The sequence below is a fragment of the Hermetia illucens genome, chromosome 1 (genome assembly GCF_905115235.1).
Source record: "Hermetia illucens chromosome 1, iHerIll2.2.curated.20191125, whole genome shotgun sequence".
Classification (NCBI taxonomy): Eukaryota; Metazoa; Arthropoda; class Insecta; order Diptera; family Stratiomyidae; genus Hermetia; species Hermetia illucens.
Window position 1 is genome coordinate 114,117,470 of NC_051849.1, and position 16,361 is coordinate 114,133,830.

Consider the following 16,361-nt stretch of genomic DNA (forward strand, 5'->3'; position numbering starts at 1 on the left):
TGTGGTAATGTACTATTATTAACTTTATTTGAACAGGTATCGGTATGGAGGGTATTTCGGAGCCTAGGCACCATATAGTGGCAGCACCCTGACTTTTTTCCGGTTTTTCGGTTGGGTAGTTTCTGAGAATGGGTTCTTTAAAAAAATGACCACTTTCAACCCCCCGCACTCCCCACCTTTTCAACAAATGTCAAAACTAAGACTGGCTTAGAAAAGTACTAATCGAGACCTTTAATTTGATACCCCAGGTGACTATATTTGATGAAAAAAAAATTTACACCCTCCCTTTGCATGTATGGGGACCCCCCCTTAAATTCGTCGTAAAACGATGTAACTCACTATATGCGTGAGCGTTCACAGTTCCCACCTTTCTACCAAATTTGGTGCCAATCGCTATAACCGTCTCCAAGAAAAATGCGTGTGACGAACAGACAGACAGACAGACAGTAAACCGATTTTAATAAGGTTTTGTTTTACAAACAAAACCTTAAAAATTACAGGTACCTGGCCCAGACATTAATTGCATGTCTTAGGCCAGTGTACCTTCATGTCACAATGCAGATATGAGTTGATATAAGGTTGGAGCCTTCACGCAACAATAATTGTTTTGCTTAATGCTAGGATACCAATATAAATTTCCAAATTGTAGAAAAAACAGTTTAGGGCACCTCCATCAGCAGAGATAACGCTGCACAGATACACAAATTGTGTGAAGCCTTCGATATTCTCACCATTAATTTAAATAGAAAGAGGGCAATGACGAGCAAGACTGAGAATTTTGGTTTTGTTGATGTTTGCCTTAACTCCTACTCTTTCTGCATCTATTAAAAATTCCGAGCGTAACCGTGGTGTCTGAGGAAAGCTAATACCTCTAACGAGAAGAAAAAGCAGCGATAAAAAGATGAAATTCTATTGAATTTCGCATTTGACGAAGCTTTTGTGCATTTCAGGTTGCGGCGTCAGGGTATATCCAAATACCATTCCAATTACCGTGTTCAAAACTCTTTTTCGGAGCTCCACTCCACTTTGCTAATTGGGAATAATCTCATATTCCGAGGATTTGGGAATAAATGGAACTAGGAACACTGCCGGGGTTTCTTTTCGCTTGGTAAAGGTGACTGCCCTTTTGAAGGGAGGAGCGTTCTGTATCCTGTGTGGCCGGAGACGACCAAGAGAAGAGTTATCCCAAAAAGCGAAAAAATGATGAAATCGACCCCGAAGGTCCGCCCGCAAACATTGAAGCTCCATCGAAGTGTTCCGTCGATACGTGGTTGCATGCCTTTGTTCTAGCCAGGATTCAACACTTTCATGAATTCACGTGTCTTTTTAACTGATGCATGGGTTCGCATCGGATCCTGAAAGATTATCAGATTTGCGGGAGGATACCCAAATATCATCACGGTATCAATGATTCAGGTTGATATGTTGGTACTTAGTCAACAACAATGTCGCCAGAGATCTGTGGATTTTTTTTGAATTTCCCTGTAAAGTAAATTTTCCACCGTAATAGCCATATAAAGCTTTAAGACTATATCTGCCGATAAGCGCAAATATCTTCTTTTTTCCACTGGCAGTTACTACTACTTATAGATACTGCCTTCAATGAAAAAAAATGTTTGCGCTCCCATCCAATCAAGGGTTCAACTATTTATTAAACAGTATGAATGAATATCCACTTCATTTAAGCTCCGAGATTTTTGTTGAATTTCAAAAGGATATTGAATTTATTTTCACTTTCACACAATGTCCATTTCTGAAGATTTTCCCATTGCAACTTTTTAACTTTCTTCATACCCAGTAAGTTGTGAATACTTTGCTCAGATGTATGACGACTTCCTATGAAGGTGTGAACATAAATTTTTATTGGGTTTTTTATTTTCGACATCAACATTTCTCTTCGAATCGGCAATTTGAACAGAGCCTTTAATGCATCGGTAAAATTGCACTGTTTCCCTCGTCAGAAGCCGCTCGCACTGTCAGAGCAGTTGACTGGATTTCTCGCTCGACGTCCCGAACTTTCTTCTTCGCTTGAGCTTCAGCCATGGCGATGGTTGCCCTACGGTCTACCAATACCAGCTTAATGGAACGTGCTGACTGCCACCACCTTAATTTAATCGAAATCTGGTTTTATTTCAGGTACATGCGAATCAGGTTCAATTCGAAATCAATTACCTGTACCATGGAACTATCTGTGACTTTACAATGAGGAATAAATTTATGCAGTAGGCGAATATCTGAAAAAAGGAACACTTTTATTGAAAATGATGGATTCAGTTATGGCCAGCTAGGGTCAACCAGCCAGGGTCAACAAATGAACAATTATTTATAAAAATATAGAAATGTGATTAGGAATTTTGAGTTTTAGAGAGTTGTTGGGCCAGCATTTGTATTAATCATTTAGCATTTATGTGGAAATTACAACTCCCATTTGAAATCGCTATTTTTAAGTCCTTTACTGTTGAACACTGCCCACCATTTGCGTAAAGAGGTCTCGCTAAAATGCCACAAACATTTTCGGTTGGATCGAGGTTTCGACTATCAACGAGACGAGAAAACTTTGTTGCCTAAATAATATAATAAATAATAATAAATAAATACTAGTATTATCTTGTTGAAACATTAATTCAATGGGATTTTTTATCTTTTTAATGGCTAATTATAACATCGTATTAGCTTTTCCTACTAAGAATATGCTCCCCATATCATGATGGAGGCACCTCCATAATTGCGGCTCAGCTTTGGCGCGTAATTTGTACTAAGATCTTATCAACAGCAGCTAAGTTCGTCTAGTTTGATTTTCTTCTCAGCCGAAATAATTACATTATACCACTTTCTTAACCAATCCATATTATTTTTTACAGCTGATAAACATTAATCTGATAATATTCGTTTTGAGAATGATGGGGTCCTAAGTCCGCATCAACTTAATGCTGGACCGGACCAAATGGGGAGCAACTTACTGCCTCACCCTCACTCCTGCCCTGGTAAGAAACCGTAAAGCCGTCATCGCTTGCTTTTTTAAAAAGTTAGGGTGCAAGCCCTAAGCGAGGGGTCCGTGGACCAGGAAAGAGGGAGTAAGTTGCTCCCCATCCCCATCCCCCCCATCATTATCAAAACGAATATTTTCAGCTCTGGCCAAGCTCAGGTCAATAAGGCGGATTTGCGCTCAATATAATTCGTAGGCATGTGGTGTTCTACGAATTATATAAAGGAGCACTCAACATCTGCGGGCCGCTACGGTCACGCTGCTCCCAAGCCAGAGGTGAGGCAGCGTCTGACGATTTGCCTCTGCCCTGGTAAGAAACTGTAAAGCCGTCATCGCTTGCTTTTTACGGTTTTGTGTAAAACAAAACCTTATTAAAATCGATTCAATGTCTGTCTGTCTGTCTGTCACACGCATTTTTCTCCAAAACGGCTAAACCGATCCAAACGAAATTTCGTGGACAGATGGGGACTATGAAATCCCACGCATACAGCGAGTGGCATAAATTTAGGTGGAGTTTGAAGGGGGGCTCCCCATACATGCAAAGGGGGGATTCAAAAAATTTTTTCACCGGATATAGTTGTGTAGGGTATCAAATGAAAGGTTCCGATTTGTACTTTCCGAAACTGATATTAGTTTTGGCATAAGTTGCAAAGTGCGTGAGTAATGAGTCAAAATGTACGCACTTGAAGTGAGACAGGACTCATTTTCGGAAACTACCCAACCTAAAAATCCGGAAAAAATCGGAGTGGTGCGCCTAGATGAAATCTAGGCTTCAAAATATGTCCCATTCCGATATCTGTTCAAATAAACTTACTAATAGTATACTACCACTTTTTAGAAATTTACTGAAAAACCCCCTTAAATTCATCCTAGGACTTCCGAATTTTTTACCAGCATAGGGGACAATATTTTGTATATATGTGCTAAATTTCATAGAAATCAGGCAATTAACACCAAAGTTATAGCAGTTCAAACTTAGCAATTTCCCGCGAGTTTACTGCTTCCAAAGCCATGCAAATCAAATGCTGACGTCATAATTACCCGGAATAATTGACATTCGCGTGCAATATCAAAGTCACATTTATGAAGAATCTATTTATCTGCAGCCCTTTTTAAGGTTTTGTGTAAAACACTTACGCGAAATCTAAACTTCGAGAGATGTCCCATTCCGGTATCTGCTCAAAAAATTTACTAATAGTATACTACCACTTTTTAGAAATAGACTAAAAAACTCCCCTTAAGTTCATCCTAAGTGTACTAAATTTTGCACCGACATAGAAGACAGGCTCGTGCATACACATGCCAAGTTTCATTCAAATCCAACTATTATTGGGAAAGTTGTAGCAGTTCAAACTTATCAATTTCGTGCTAATTAACAGCAACTTAATACATACGAATAAGATGCTGACGTCATAATTAACGAGAATAATTGAAATTCGAGTGAAATATTAAAATTCCATTCAAGAAGAATCTAATTCTCCCTAGCCCTTTTTTAAGGTTTTGTGTGAAACAAAACCTTATTAGAATCGAGACGGTGTCTGTCTGTCCGTCTGTCCGTCTGTCTGTCTGTCTGTCTGTCTGTCTGTCTGTCACACCCGATTTATTCGGAAACGGCTGCACCGATTGTCACGAAAATTGGTGAGAGTATGTAATCTGGTGATCCCTTTACATGCAGTAAGTGGCGCCATCTTCGGTTAAGTTTAAGGGGGGCTCCCCGTACATGTGAATGGAGGGTGCAAATTTTTTTTTCACAGAATGTAACCATGTAGGATATCAAATGAAAGGTCTTAATTAGTACTTTTCGAATCTGGTTCAATATTTGATATTAGATGAAACATAGGGGAGTAAGGGTTCAAAATATGACCCACAAAAAGTGTAACAGGTCTCGTTCTCAGAACCTATCCAACCGAAAAATCTGAAAAAAATCACAGTGGTGCATCTCTACGAAATCTAAGCCTCAAAATATATGCGGTTCCGATATCTGCACAAATAAAGTTAATAATAGTATATTTCCGCATTTTAGAAATTTACCCGGCACCCCCCCTTATGTTCATCCCAGAAGTACAAAATTTGGCATGCGTGTAACGAAGAATATAATGCACAGTTTGGTCAAGTTTGAAGAAAATCCAATTATTATTAACAAAGTTATAGGGGGTGAAACTTTACAATTTTTTGTGAATTTCGTGCACTCTACAACCCCCATGACGTCATCATCACATATCAATTCGTCAATACCACAACGAAATGAATTCTTATGAATTGGGTCGCAGACAATTATTTTGTTTTAGTTTTTTAGTTATTTGTCAACCAGACATGTGTGTATGAAGGTATATAATATATACGTGCTAATGAACTTTGCGGGTAGTGCCTAATTCAGATAGATATAAGACGTAAATCGGAAATATGGGTACGATAAATTTAGATACGTGCATATATGTGTACAGTAGGTAATAGGCAGTTTGTTTGTTTAGGGTGAGCGGGATATCTATGGCTCTAATATGTACGTATGTCTCGTAGTTTGGAAAAATATGAAGGATTATGTTGGATTTGTAGCTATATACGGACAGAAAAATGTGCGTCTCTTACATAAGATGAACACAAAACCTTTATACCCGAAGCGCGAGCTTCCGGTATTTCGACTTGTTTATATTTGATGTTGGTTAAATTGTTGGCATTTGCTAATAATATTAAACTCAGAGTGTGAACCGTATGAGGTTGACTATTTCAGTACAGTGCTTTCCATCAAATGATTTATTTAAATTACTTTCTAAAAAATAGATGCCAATAGAATTTTTAATTATGTGACATGGAACTGTCAGGCTCATCGCTCCTCACATCTTCTTCTTTTTCTTCAGCCTTCAGTTCACAAGCGGGGTCGGCTCGTCGTGATCGGTTTCGTCATTTTATTTTAACAAATGCCTGATCAGGATGTAATCGCGAGACCTTTAAATCCCCATCCAGTGTATCAAGCCACCACTTTTTTGGCCGGCTTTTTGGTTGCTTACCATTGCTTTCGATGTTCTGACCAACACTGATTGCTGAATTTTCGTTAGCGTGAATTACGTGACCACACCATCGAAAACGCCTCTCTTGCAGTTTTTCCACGATCGGTGCAAACCCGTATCGATCGCGGATATTCTCATTTCAGACGTAATTAAAACGTGTCACGCCACCAGCGCAATGCAACATCTTCGTCCCCATTACCGCAAGACGCCGTTCATTGTCCTTTATAGTCGGCCAACACTCAGAACTATAGAGAGCGGCAGACGGACGACATTGCAGTAAATTTTAGATTTCGGACGTGCGCTGATACGTCGATCACAAAGAATACCAGTTGGGGAATGCCACTTCATCCAGGTTGCATTAATGCGTGAAACAATTTCATTACGCAGTTCTCCATTGGCAGATAGCATTGACTCGACATATTTATATCGCTGAGTTCTGGCAATGGCAGTAACCTGCCCTTCGAGATATTTAAATCGCTCAGTTCTGGCAATGGCAGTAACCTGCCCAGAACTGAGCGATTTCAATATCTCGGGTCAATGCTATAAGCCAATGGGGAACTACGTTATGCTCCTCACATAGGGAAACACAAAACCTTTTATACCTGAAGCGTCAAGCTCCGGTTGTTGTTGTTTACTTGTTTTTATTAATCTGATATTTTCTTGCTAGTTTTGTCCATTTAATGTTTCTATTTGCGCTTAAAATCTGTTGCATTCGGCGCTTTCTAATTGAAAGTTGTAATTGATTGACGCAATTCCTTGAAAGTGATAATTTGTCGACGGATAATTTGTCTTCATGTTTCCTGCAAATTTGATGCGGAAATACCGAATTTGGTGCTAAATTGAAAAGAATTTGTATCACGTATTCCGGTCTAATAATTTGGCGACTAATTTCATGATTTGAAAGTCCAGTTTCTTTTAAAACCACGATTTGTATTTTTTCTACTCCATCTATGAAGTTTGCCTTAATATTTCGTTTTTTCGGTTGAAATTATTAGCCGCATATAATTCTAAGAAATCAATTTATTGCAAATATTTATAAAACACTGAAAATTGAAGGGAACTCACCGACGCGACTTTTAACTCCAGTCGTTACCACCCCGTAGCGTATACACAACATAGTATAGCGGACACAGCCCAGACAAAAGTATTCGAATAGAGGTAGTACAAAAAGGAATAACTCTGGGCCAATCCAATCAATGCCTGGTTGTCCAGTTTTATTATGACCACGACTTTATTCTGCAATTTTCTTCTTCTTCATTCCGGAACGGGGTGGGCTAGTCTTGGTCGATTCCACCATTTTTCTCGATTATAATAGACGGAAAGTTGGCTACATAGATATGCATCAACATGACTCGTGGTACAAGAAATGTTATCTGGAAATGGTTGGATTGTTGTGGGTGAAGCAATAGCTCGACAGTCAGAAGGCGCATTGGAAGACAAAAGCATAAACGGGCCGTCAAACTTGTCAAATTTTAGTCAAAAACTAGACTGACTATTCGCCCATCTGAGTTTTTGCAAAATTAAATCCTGACGTTTCGTGTTTGAATTCAATAGCACCAGACAAAGCTTCTTTCAACAAATACTAGATATAGTGTGCCCTTTTTAAGGTTTTGTGTAAAAAAAACCTTATTGAAATCGGTTAACTGTCCGTTACACACATTTTTCTAGGAGACGGTTTTAGTGAATGATACCAAATTTGGTGGAAAGGTGGGAACTGTGAACACTCATGCATACAGGGAGTTACATCTTTTACGTCGAATTTAAGGAGGGGTCCCTATACATGCAAAAAGAAGGGTGTACATTTTTTCAATAAATATAGTCACGTGGGGTATCAAATGAAAGTTCTCAGTTAGTACTTTTCGGTTTTAGTTTTGACATTTAGTGGAAAGGTGGGGAGTCCCATTCTCAGAAACAGCCCAACCGAAATATCTGAACAAACAATCAGGAGGCTACCACTATATGTTGCCTAGGCTCCAAAAACCTTCCATACCGATATCCTTTCAAATAAAGTTAATAATAGTATATTATTATAATTTTTGGTAATAGGCTGTGAAACCCTCCTTAAAATCATTTAGTACCACGTCTACATTATAATATAGAGCATGATCCTATCAAGTTTAGTGGAAATCGCACTATTACTACAAAGTTATAATAGGTTAAAGTTGTCGTTTCTTTACAAATTTAAGACTATGGTACGAATGCCAATATGGCGCAAAAGTGATACTCTCACATATGATATGCATATATTACGTGCTACGTACTAATGTGGCACACTCAAATGTCTTTATATAAGAAATACATAAAAGCTTTCATACCTGAAGCGTCCAGCTTCCGGTTTTCCGACTTATTATTTCCTGCATAAGCTCGACAGAGCAGGGTGGCAAGCAAGAAGCCTTGAAATTAAAACAAAAATTATTGTAGAGAAAAAGTTTCTTTCGTTTCGTTTTTCTTACTATATATTTTCTTAGAAGCATTTGATACTTAACATCATCGATTCTATTACTACACTAAAACCTGCAAATCTGCAAGCGATAGACTCTTCTTTTCCTTCAGCTATTGTCCCGTCCACAAGCGGGTCGGCTCCTCGTGATCGGTTTCGCCATTTGGTTCTATCAAATGCCTGATCAGGATGCAATCCCAAGGTTTTTGAATCCCCATCCAGCGTATGAAGCCACCGTTGTTTCGGCCGGTCTTTCGTTCGTTTACTATCGACTTCAATGTTCAGACCAATCTTCATCAACGGCGCAACAACCGGTATCTGGTCTAGGCATGTCTTAATGCGCCGAGGACTACCAATTCGATATCCCTAAAAGCTATCTGGCGTCCTGACCTTCGCCATCGCTCAGGCAGGGTCTGCCTCGTCTTTTGTTTCCAATGACCAATCTTGGCAAGTGTATTCTCGTTGGCGCGAATTACGTGGCCATATCATCGAAGACGCCTCTTCCACATTTTTTCCCCCCAGTCGATCGCGGATATGTTCATTTCCGATGTGATCAGAGCGTGTCACGCCTGTAGCCCAACGCAACATCTTCGTCTCCATCAACGCAAGACATCGTTCATTGTCTTTTATAATCGGCCAACACTCGGAACCATAGAGAGCGACAGGACGGACGACATTGCGGTAAATTTTGGATTCATCCACGTTGCGTTAATGTGTGAAGCAATTTCATAACGCGGTTCTTCATTGGCTGATAGCATTGACCCGAGATATTTAAATCGCTGACTACGCATATATCTATATAAATTGGTAGCACGCATCCGAATGCATGTACTAATGCATACATATGTGCACATATATGTACAAAATACCGCTGGTACTAACGGTAGGTATATATTATATATTTATCCATCTGGATGGACCACTACCCGAAAAAAGCTTTTGTGGCTCGTTTTCCATCGTAGAGTGGAGGCGATCTTATCAGACGCTGCTTCGTGTCTCCACCCTGGGGAGTGGTATGACCGAAACTCACTAAAGGTGGTATTTTGCTCTATTTTTGTTTAATTTAAAATCCGATTAGACTGGATTAGCCGGAGGTTGCCGCGCTCACCAGCAGGGGCGCGAGATGCTTCGCAACGTCGCACTTGCGGTGGTGGAACTGAAACAACCATCCGATTAACACCTACCTTACAACTCGTTAAACTTGTTAAATTCCTTTTTTCTCAAATAAAACTATTGTTGTTACTTTTTCAAGTACTGAGTTTTTTTCATCATTGGCGTATGCCCTACCTAAGGACTCTAGAGCAAGGGTGAGTGATAGTCCGCCATCTACTGAAAAGCGGAGCGGAGCGAGTTGTTACTCAAATTAGTGTGGCCCGCAGGTAGATGGCGTGTGATGTGAGTTCGCTTGATGACGTCGAACATACCTTGGAGTACAAAGAATTCACGTGGAATACAAAATGTTTTAGGTAATTTTCTAAAATATAGTAATATGTTATTATTTACTTTATTTGGGTAGATATCGAAATGGGATGTATTTTGAGGCCTAGATTTAATATAAAGCCATCACTGAGATTTTTTCATATTGTTCGGTTGGATAGGTTCTGAGAGCGAGAATTCTTTCACTTTTTCGTGAACAGTTTGAGTTCCCAGTGTCTCGCGCTTCATTCAGTATCCAAATAAAATCACTTTCGAGAAGTATTAATTGAGCACTCGTCTGATTTAGCAGAACATATTCTGCCAAAAAAATTGTGCTCCCCCATTTTGCACGTATGCTCCCCCCTTAAAGCCAACACAAAATCATCCAACTCGTTGCACGTGTAGCGGTTCATAGACAACATATTCTTATGTTTATTTTTTGACAGCTTTGATGGTCCGCCCACGCTTTTCTGTTGCTTCACCGACAATAATCTAACCATTTCCAGATGACATTTTTGGTGCAACGAGTTACGTTGATTTCTATTAGAGTCGAGACGCTCTCAAATAACCATTCAGCGTATCAACCAGAATTGTTTCGGTGAACATTTTGGTTGGTTTCCATCGAACTCGATACTCAACCCAGCCTTAGCAAGTAAATTTTGGTGAGCGCGAATTATATGTCTGTATTCAAAATGTTCTCGTGATGAGTGCTACTCCATATCCATCTTCATTTCGGATGTTATCGTGATTCAGTCCACTTAGGCAGTTCAAAAATCTTGCCTTATTGTTTATTTATTATTATTTATTTATTATACGGACAGAAAAAAATTCCAATTATAGATTGCTCTCGGAAGGAGGAAAAAGCATAGATCGTATTTTACACTTAAAACTAAAGTGCGAAAGGGAGTCCACGGGACTAAGCTGTAGTGCACTATAACTCCGACGTATTCTCGGGACCGGGGAATGGAAGAAGACTGTGAGCTCCGCGAAAGGCACACCAAAAAAATCATCGTCACGCGTACTATATAACGCATTACGAAGAACGATATCAGCAGAGGTGGATCAGTCCATTAAGTCGGTAGAGAGTTTGAAGAGGGTGCAAAGATCGAGGAAGATTCTACGTTGTTGGCGGTAAGATAGACGAAAGGTACGGACGTGGAATAGTGAATACGGGGAAGGTTCATCTCGAACGAGCGGGTGAATTTGCCTTGTAGCTTCTCTAGGGCAAGACAATTGCAATTATGGAAGGGGGGCCAAATCACGGAACAATACTCAAGGATACTTCTCACGAGAGAGTTAAAAAGCATTATGAAGGGTTGATATTTTGGACGCACGGTTGGTGATATCGAATTAGTGGCTGTCAAGACGGGGTTTATCGTCAAGGTTACGCCCAGGTCGAGGATAGAGTTCAGATAGGACAGAGAGCAACCACTAAGAGAGTAGGAGAAAGGAGTGGGAGAGGTTTTAATCAAGTAACACATCGAGTGGCATTTCCTGATATTAAGAGCCGAATTATTCACTGTGCACGAATGGACCAAAGTATCTAGATTTGACTGCAGGGAAGCGCAATCCATTGGGGACAGACAGAGACAGGGGGAAACAGCTTTAAGTCATTACCGTATAAGAAGCAAGAACAAGTGAGGATAGAGGGGAGGTCGTTAATAAAGAATGAAAATAAAAGAGCTCCTAGAATGCAGCCTTGTGGCACACCAGAGGAGGGGGAAAAGGACTAGAAGTGCAACCATCAAAGGAAACGCTACAGGATTGGAAAGAGAGGTAGCAGGTAAGCCACGCAGTGAGTGATGGCGGAATGTTGAGAGAGGTGAGTTTGGACAATAGTATCTCGTGGTTAACAGAATCGAATTACGTGGATTGTGCTGTGAGTTGAGGGATTTGGCCACAAAGTTGGTGAAGTCCAGAACATTGGTAGTAGTGGTTTGACGTGTTATGAAGCCGTGCTGCTCCTTAGCTATAAGGTCATTGACGTGACTCTCGAGGATCTTGTAGTAGGATGAGAGGAGTGAAATAGGGCGGTAATTTTCAGCAAGAGTATAGTCACCACCTTTGTGTATGGGAAAAATAAGGGCTTCTTTCCACAGGTTGGGAAATGACATTCATCGAGGCTCTTATTGAAAATAATGCAGAGAGGAAGGGAAATGAACTTAGAGGTTTTAATCAGGAAGAGGTTGGGAGACCAAAGTAGGACGGGACTGGGAGGCATTGAGGGCGTTTCGGATGTGAGATCAGATAGGCTTCAAGTTACCCCGCTCCAATTCGATTTCAACACCGTTCAGATAATCCTTCCTAGACTTAACTATCAGCGACTTTATTGAAGATCGCAGATAAATACTTTTTCCTGGTAGCTTGCTTGAGACGAAGTATTTTATGGGTTTCAGTGGTGAACCATAATAGGTTCAGGAACTTGTAGGAGAAAGGAACGCAACTAGGAAGGAGGTCAGACAGAATGGAATAGAAGGAAAAGAGAGCTTGGTTGCAGGTTAATGGTGAGATAATGGGAGCCCAGTTCATTGACACCACTGCTAAGATCAAACCCTCAAAGTTGCCCTTACGAAAGTTGAGCGTAGAAGGCTTGCGCATAGTATGGGAGTTGAGGTGTGTCGCAGTTGTATCTTAACCTTAAGGGCAGGATGATAGGCATCAGGAGCAATATAGAGAAGAGCAAGTGAGAAAGGAGCCGTTCTGGCATGCGGGAAAGGACTAGATCGAGACTGCGATTTAGATGATTCGTGGTGCCGTTGAACTGAAGAGCAGCGCAGGTATTCATGAAAGTGAATAAAGGGAGAGACGGATGAGAGGACCAATTTGGAAGTTGTGGCGGGCGGGAATGTTAGGCCAGAAGAGCAAAGGGAAGTTCAAATCATCATAGAGAATGAAGGGAAGAGAGAGGAAAGTTAAAGTAATGAATTCTGACTGTCGAAGAATTCATCGTACAGATAGGGAAGTATGCGCAACATATAATAACAGCAGCGGCGTTGGGAGGGAAAGTACGTATGGTGATACAATCATAGAGTGTAGAAGATGAAGAAAAGATGAATTCGGTTCGCAGGAGGGACTTAACCGCGATCAAGGCACCTCCATTAGCTGACTTACTTGAAGCTACGTGGTCTCTGTCGCAGCATAGCATAGGTAGGGTATATGTTTACAGTCGAAATTCAACAATCTTGTTCTCAACGCAAGAGGACGAAGTCCAATGGTAACTGTCCGGTGACTTTAACAGGTTGGACACTTAAGTGGGGTAGCGGAGAAGCAAATGCAAGGAAACGCAGAGGCTTTTGCGCAGTTGGAGTAGTCCTAGTCAACGAGTTTATGTAAGCACTTTTTGGAAGGGTGGGTCTGCCTTAATCGTAGACCTCTGCATGACTCAAAATGACGACGATTGACATCTTGCAGATGAAATAACGATTATATACAGTGCGAAGCCTATCTCTCCTTCAACGCAGACTGAAGAATGGTGGAAGGAAGAGAGCTGTAAATAGATGGCAAGAGCATTGGAATCGCACGGAAAAAGGCCGGTAAGCACCCACGCTCATGTCTGCCATATTAGAAGTGGTTGGAGAGATTGTAAGATGAAATCAGAGAACATCGCCAGTACCTGTACAGGTTTAAACAGAATACCACAGCTGATTGTCTAAACTGCGATAGAGTTCTAGACGACTCGGAGCACAGTATTCTTCCACTGTTCAAGATTAGTGGAAGAAAGGAGAAATCTGAAGAAGACTCTAGGAGAGGTGGTGGTACCAGAAAATCTGTTGCGGACAATGCTAGCACGTAAGGATGATTGGGATGCGATCAACTCCATGATCGCAGAAAAGCGCGATTAGGTAGGCCGCGTAGAGAAGAAATGTGATGGAGGCTAGAGTGAGCTGATTCTGCCCTGTAATGTAATTCCTTATAGTGGTTCTACTGTAGAGGAACGGGGAATCGGGGATGGTTTCTGTAGGTAAAAATCTATTATATTGATATAATTTTGCTGCCCGCTTTCGAGGATTAGATATTCAAATTTGAAATTTCCGGCGTATAAAATAATAATAATAATAATAATCGTTTGGCATAACAATCCATATTGGATCAGGGCCTTGAAGTGTGTTAGAGCACTTCATTCAAGACCGTAACGGTACACTACAGTAGACTGTAGGAGACAATGTGGTCAGCATTGCGCTCGCCCGAGATTATTACCCTGATTTGACTTAGGTACTCATTCACAGCTGAGTCGACTGGTGTCCGACGTCAAATCACGATACAAATCCCTCTGCCACCAGCGAGATTTGAACCGCGACCTTCCGTACGACAGCCTTGTGCTCTAACCACTCAGCTATCCGGACACCGGCGTATAAAATATCTGTGGAAAGTTGATAGCCTGGGATAGGGTGGGATAGTTTTACGTCTTTGATTCATGGCGCAAAGATTGTTCGAATGTGGCAATATATATTTTAATATTTGATCCTAAACTTAAAATCAGTGAAAATCATATATTTTAGAGAATAGAATAGAGAGGAAAGTTGGAACAATAAGATAAGTGGATTCCTAGTAGGAAGATATAATGTAATGTGAAAGAGAATATCACAGTGGGTAAACGGAAATGCGCTTACTTCTATTTTTTCGACCTTATTGATTTCTGTTCTGCGTTTTCGGATCTGATTGAATACATGACTCCGATTTCTGAATTTTTTTCCAATAAGAAATCGAATCAAAAGGAAATATTATCTTTAAGGTCACAATCAAATTTCATTAAAACTGCTAGAACTAAGTTGCAAATGTTTCACATGCATAGTATACAAATATATACATTGCATTTAGACTTTTTTTCGTATTCAAACTGTGTAGTCAGGGTTACATTATCTTATATTATACACATGCCTGCTACCAGTAATTGATACTGACATTCAAATAACTAAAAAAAGAAAAACGAAAATGATCCCATGGACCCCGCCGTTCAGATAAGTCCACTTTATATGATGATGAAATGCAGAAATTCAATTCAATTCAATTCAATAGTTTTGTTAATAATAGTTAGATTGCGTTCAAACTTTAATAGGTTCTGAGAATGAGGCCTGCTTCACTTTTGGGTTTCTGAGAAGTACTAATTGTGGCCTTTTATTTGATATCCAAATTACCAAATTCCAGTCAAAGAAAAAAAATTACACCCCCTTTTCGCATATTTGGAGTAAGTACTCTTTTCTGGGTAAATTCTTGACTTTTGCTATAGGCCAATAACGGCATAAATAAGTAAATTGGGGCTTTGACTTCCACAGAGTTTCCCTGGACCAGTACAATATTTTTGGGTCAGCGATTCATATTTTTCTTTGCATGGAAACAAAATGTATGAAATCCCTTTAAAAAGTAAGGAACGCCGAATTTAATATCCTTAGAATTGCTTGAAGATTTTCTTTTTGAAAAGCTGGTTTCAGTGTGCACTTTCCTTTTATATATTTATTTATAAAGATAACAGCTTCCTTGGGCGCACAGACAGACGAGTGTCGACTGGGAGGTGTGACTTTGATGCGTCGAAGATTGTCTCTTCCTCACCGCTGGCCCTCCACTCTCGTGGCGAGTTCTAGAAAAGCCGCGGAAAGCGTCGGCGGCGTAATCCATCCGGTCGTATCAACAACATTCGAAATAAATTTTGAATGCTGTTGATCCTGCTGCGCCACACATACATGGAGAGCTTCCTTCAAAATGACGTCACTTTCTACACATAAAGGGATTCACAGACCACACATTCTCACCAAATTTCGCGACAATTGGTTCAGCCTTTTTGGAGTAAATGGGGTGAGACAGATAGACATTGAATCGATTTTAATAAGGTTTGGTGTAAACATATTAAGTTCTCATTTTTAAGTTTATTGCGTAGGAAAATAACAAGATTGGGGTTTTCAAAGAAAAACAAGTCGGTTTTGTGTTCATCTTATGTGAGGGACTCTTTATGCACGATTTCCAAATCGTACATACCTAATTATGCAAAATATTCCTTCACCAATTATATACATATCAAAGCCATCAATACCGTACTCCTAAATAATCAAAGGTTGCGCATCTAAATTGATCTAAAGTATTTTGACGCATTTTCACTTTACTCTGTTCACATGTCCATCTAATTGAACTCTATCCGCAAACTTCATTATAGCATATACATATATATGCACATACTTGTCTCGAGTAATTTATACTGATATACAAATAAGTAAGAAAATAGCCAAAAAAAAAAGGAAAAGCAAAAGTGTTCCCATGGACCCGCCGTTCACATAATTTCATTTTATATTCACTTTATATACGTCATAAACGTCTTAGAATGCAATAAATTTACGTCAAATGCGAAATTTTCAACGTCCATAACTTTGTTAATAATAGTTGAATTTCGTTCAAACTGCCCAAAGTTATGCCTTATATTATCCATTATACCAGTAGTAATATGCTATTATTACCTTTATTTGAGCACATATCGGAGTGAGATGTTTTTGAGGCCTAGATTTCGTATAGATGCAAGATAGTGATT

General features: G+C 39.9%; 1 protein-coding gene across 3 annotated transcripts in view; it reads right to left on the reverse strand.

Moving 5' to 3' along the window:
- Positions 1-1,676: 1,676 nt before the first annotated feature.
- LOC119661187 (E3 ubiquitin-protein ligase MARCHF3-like) overlaps positions 1,677-16,361 on the reverse strand; it is a 36,330-nt gene continuing 21,645 nt past the window's right edge. For 2 of the 3 annotated variants that reach the window (XM_038070407.1, XM_038070408.1), the window contains 2 exons: positions 2,173-2,234; positions 1,677-2,104 (listed from right to left, as the gene is read on the reverse strand). In XM_038070407.1, the coding sequence (XP_037926335.1) occupies positions 1,924-2,104; positions 2,173-2,234 (243 nt within the window). In that variant the 3' untranslated portion in view covers positions 1,677-1,923. Of the gene's footprint in view, positions 2,105-2,172; positions 2,235-6,798; positions 6,999-7,056; positions 7,365-16,361 lie in introns of those variants that run through there. The other variant, XR_005250561.1, reaches the window with a different exon arrangement.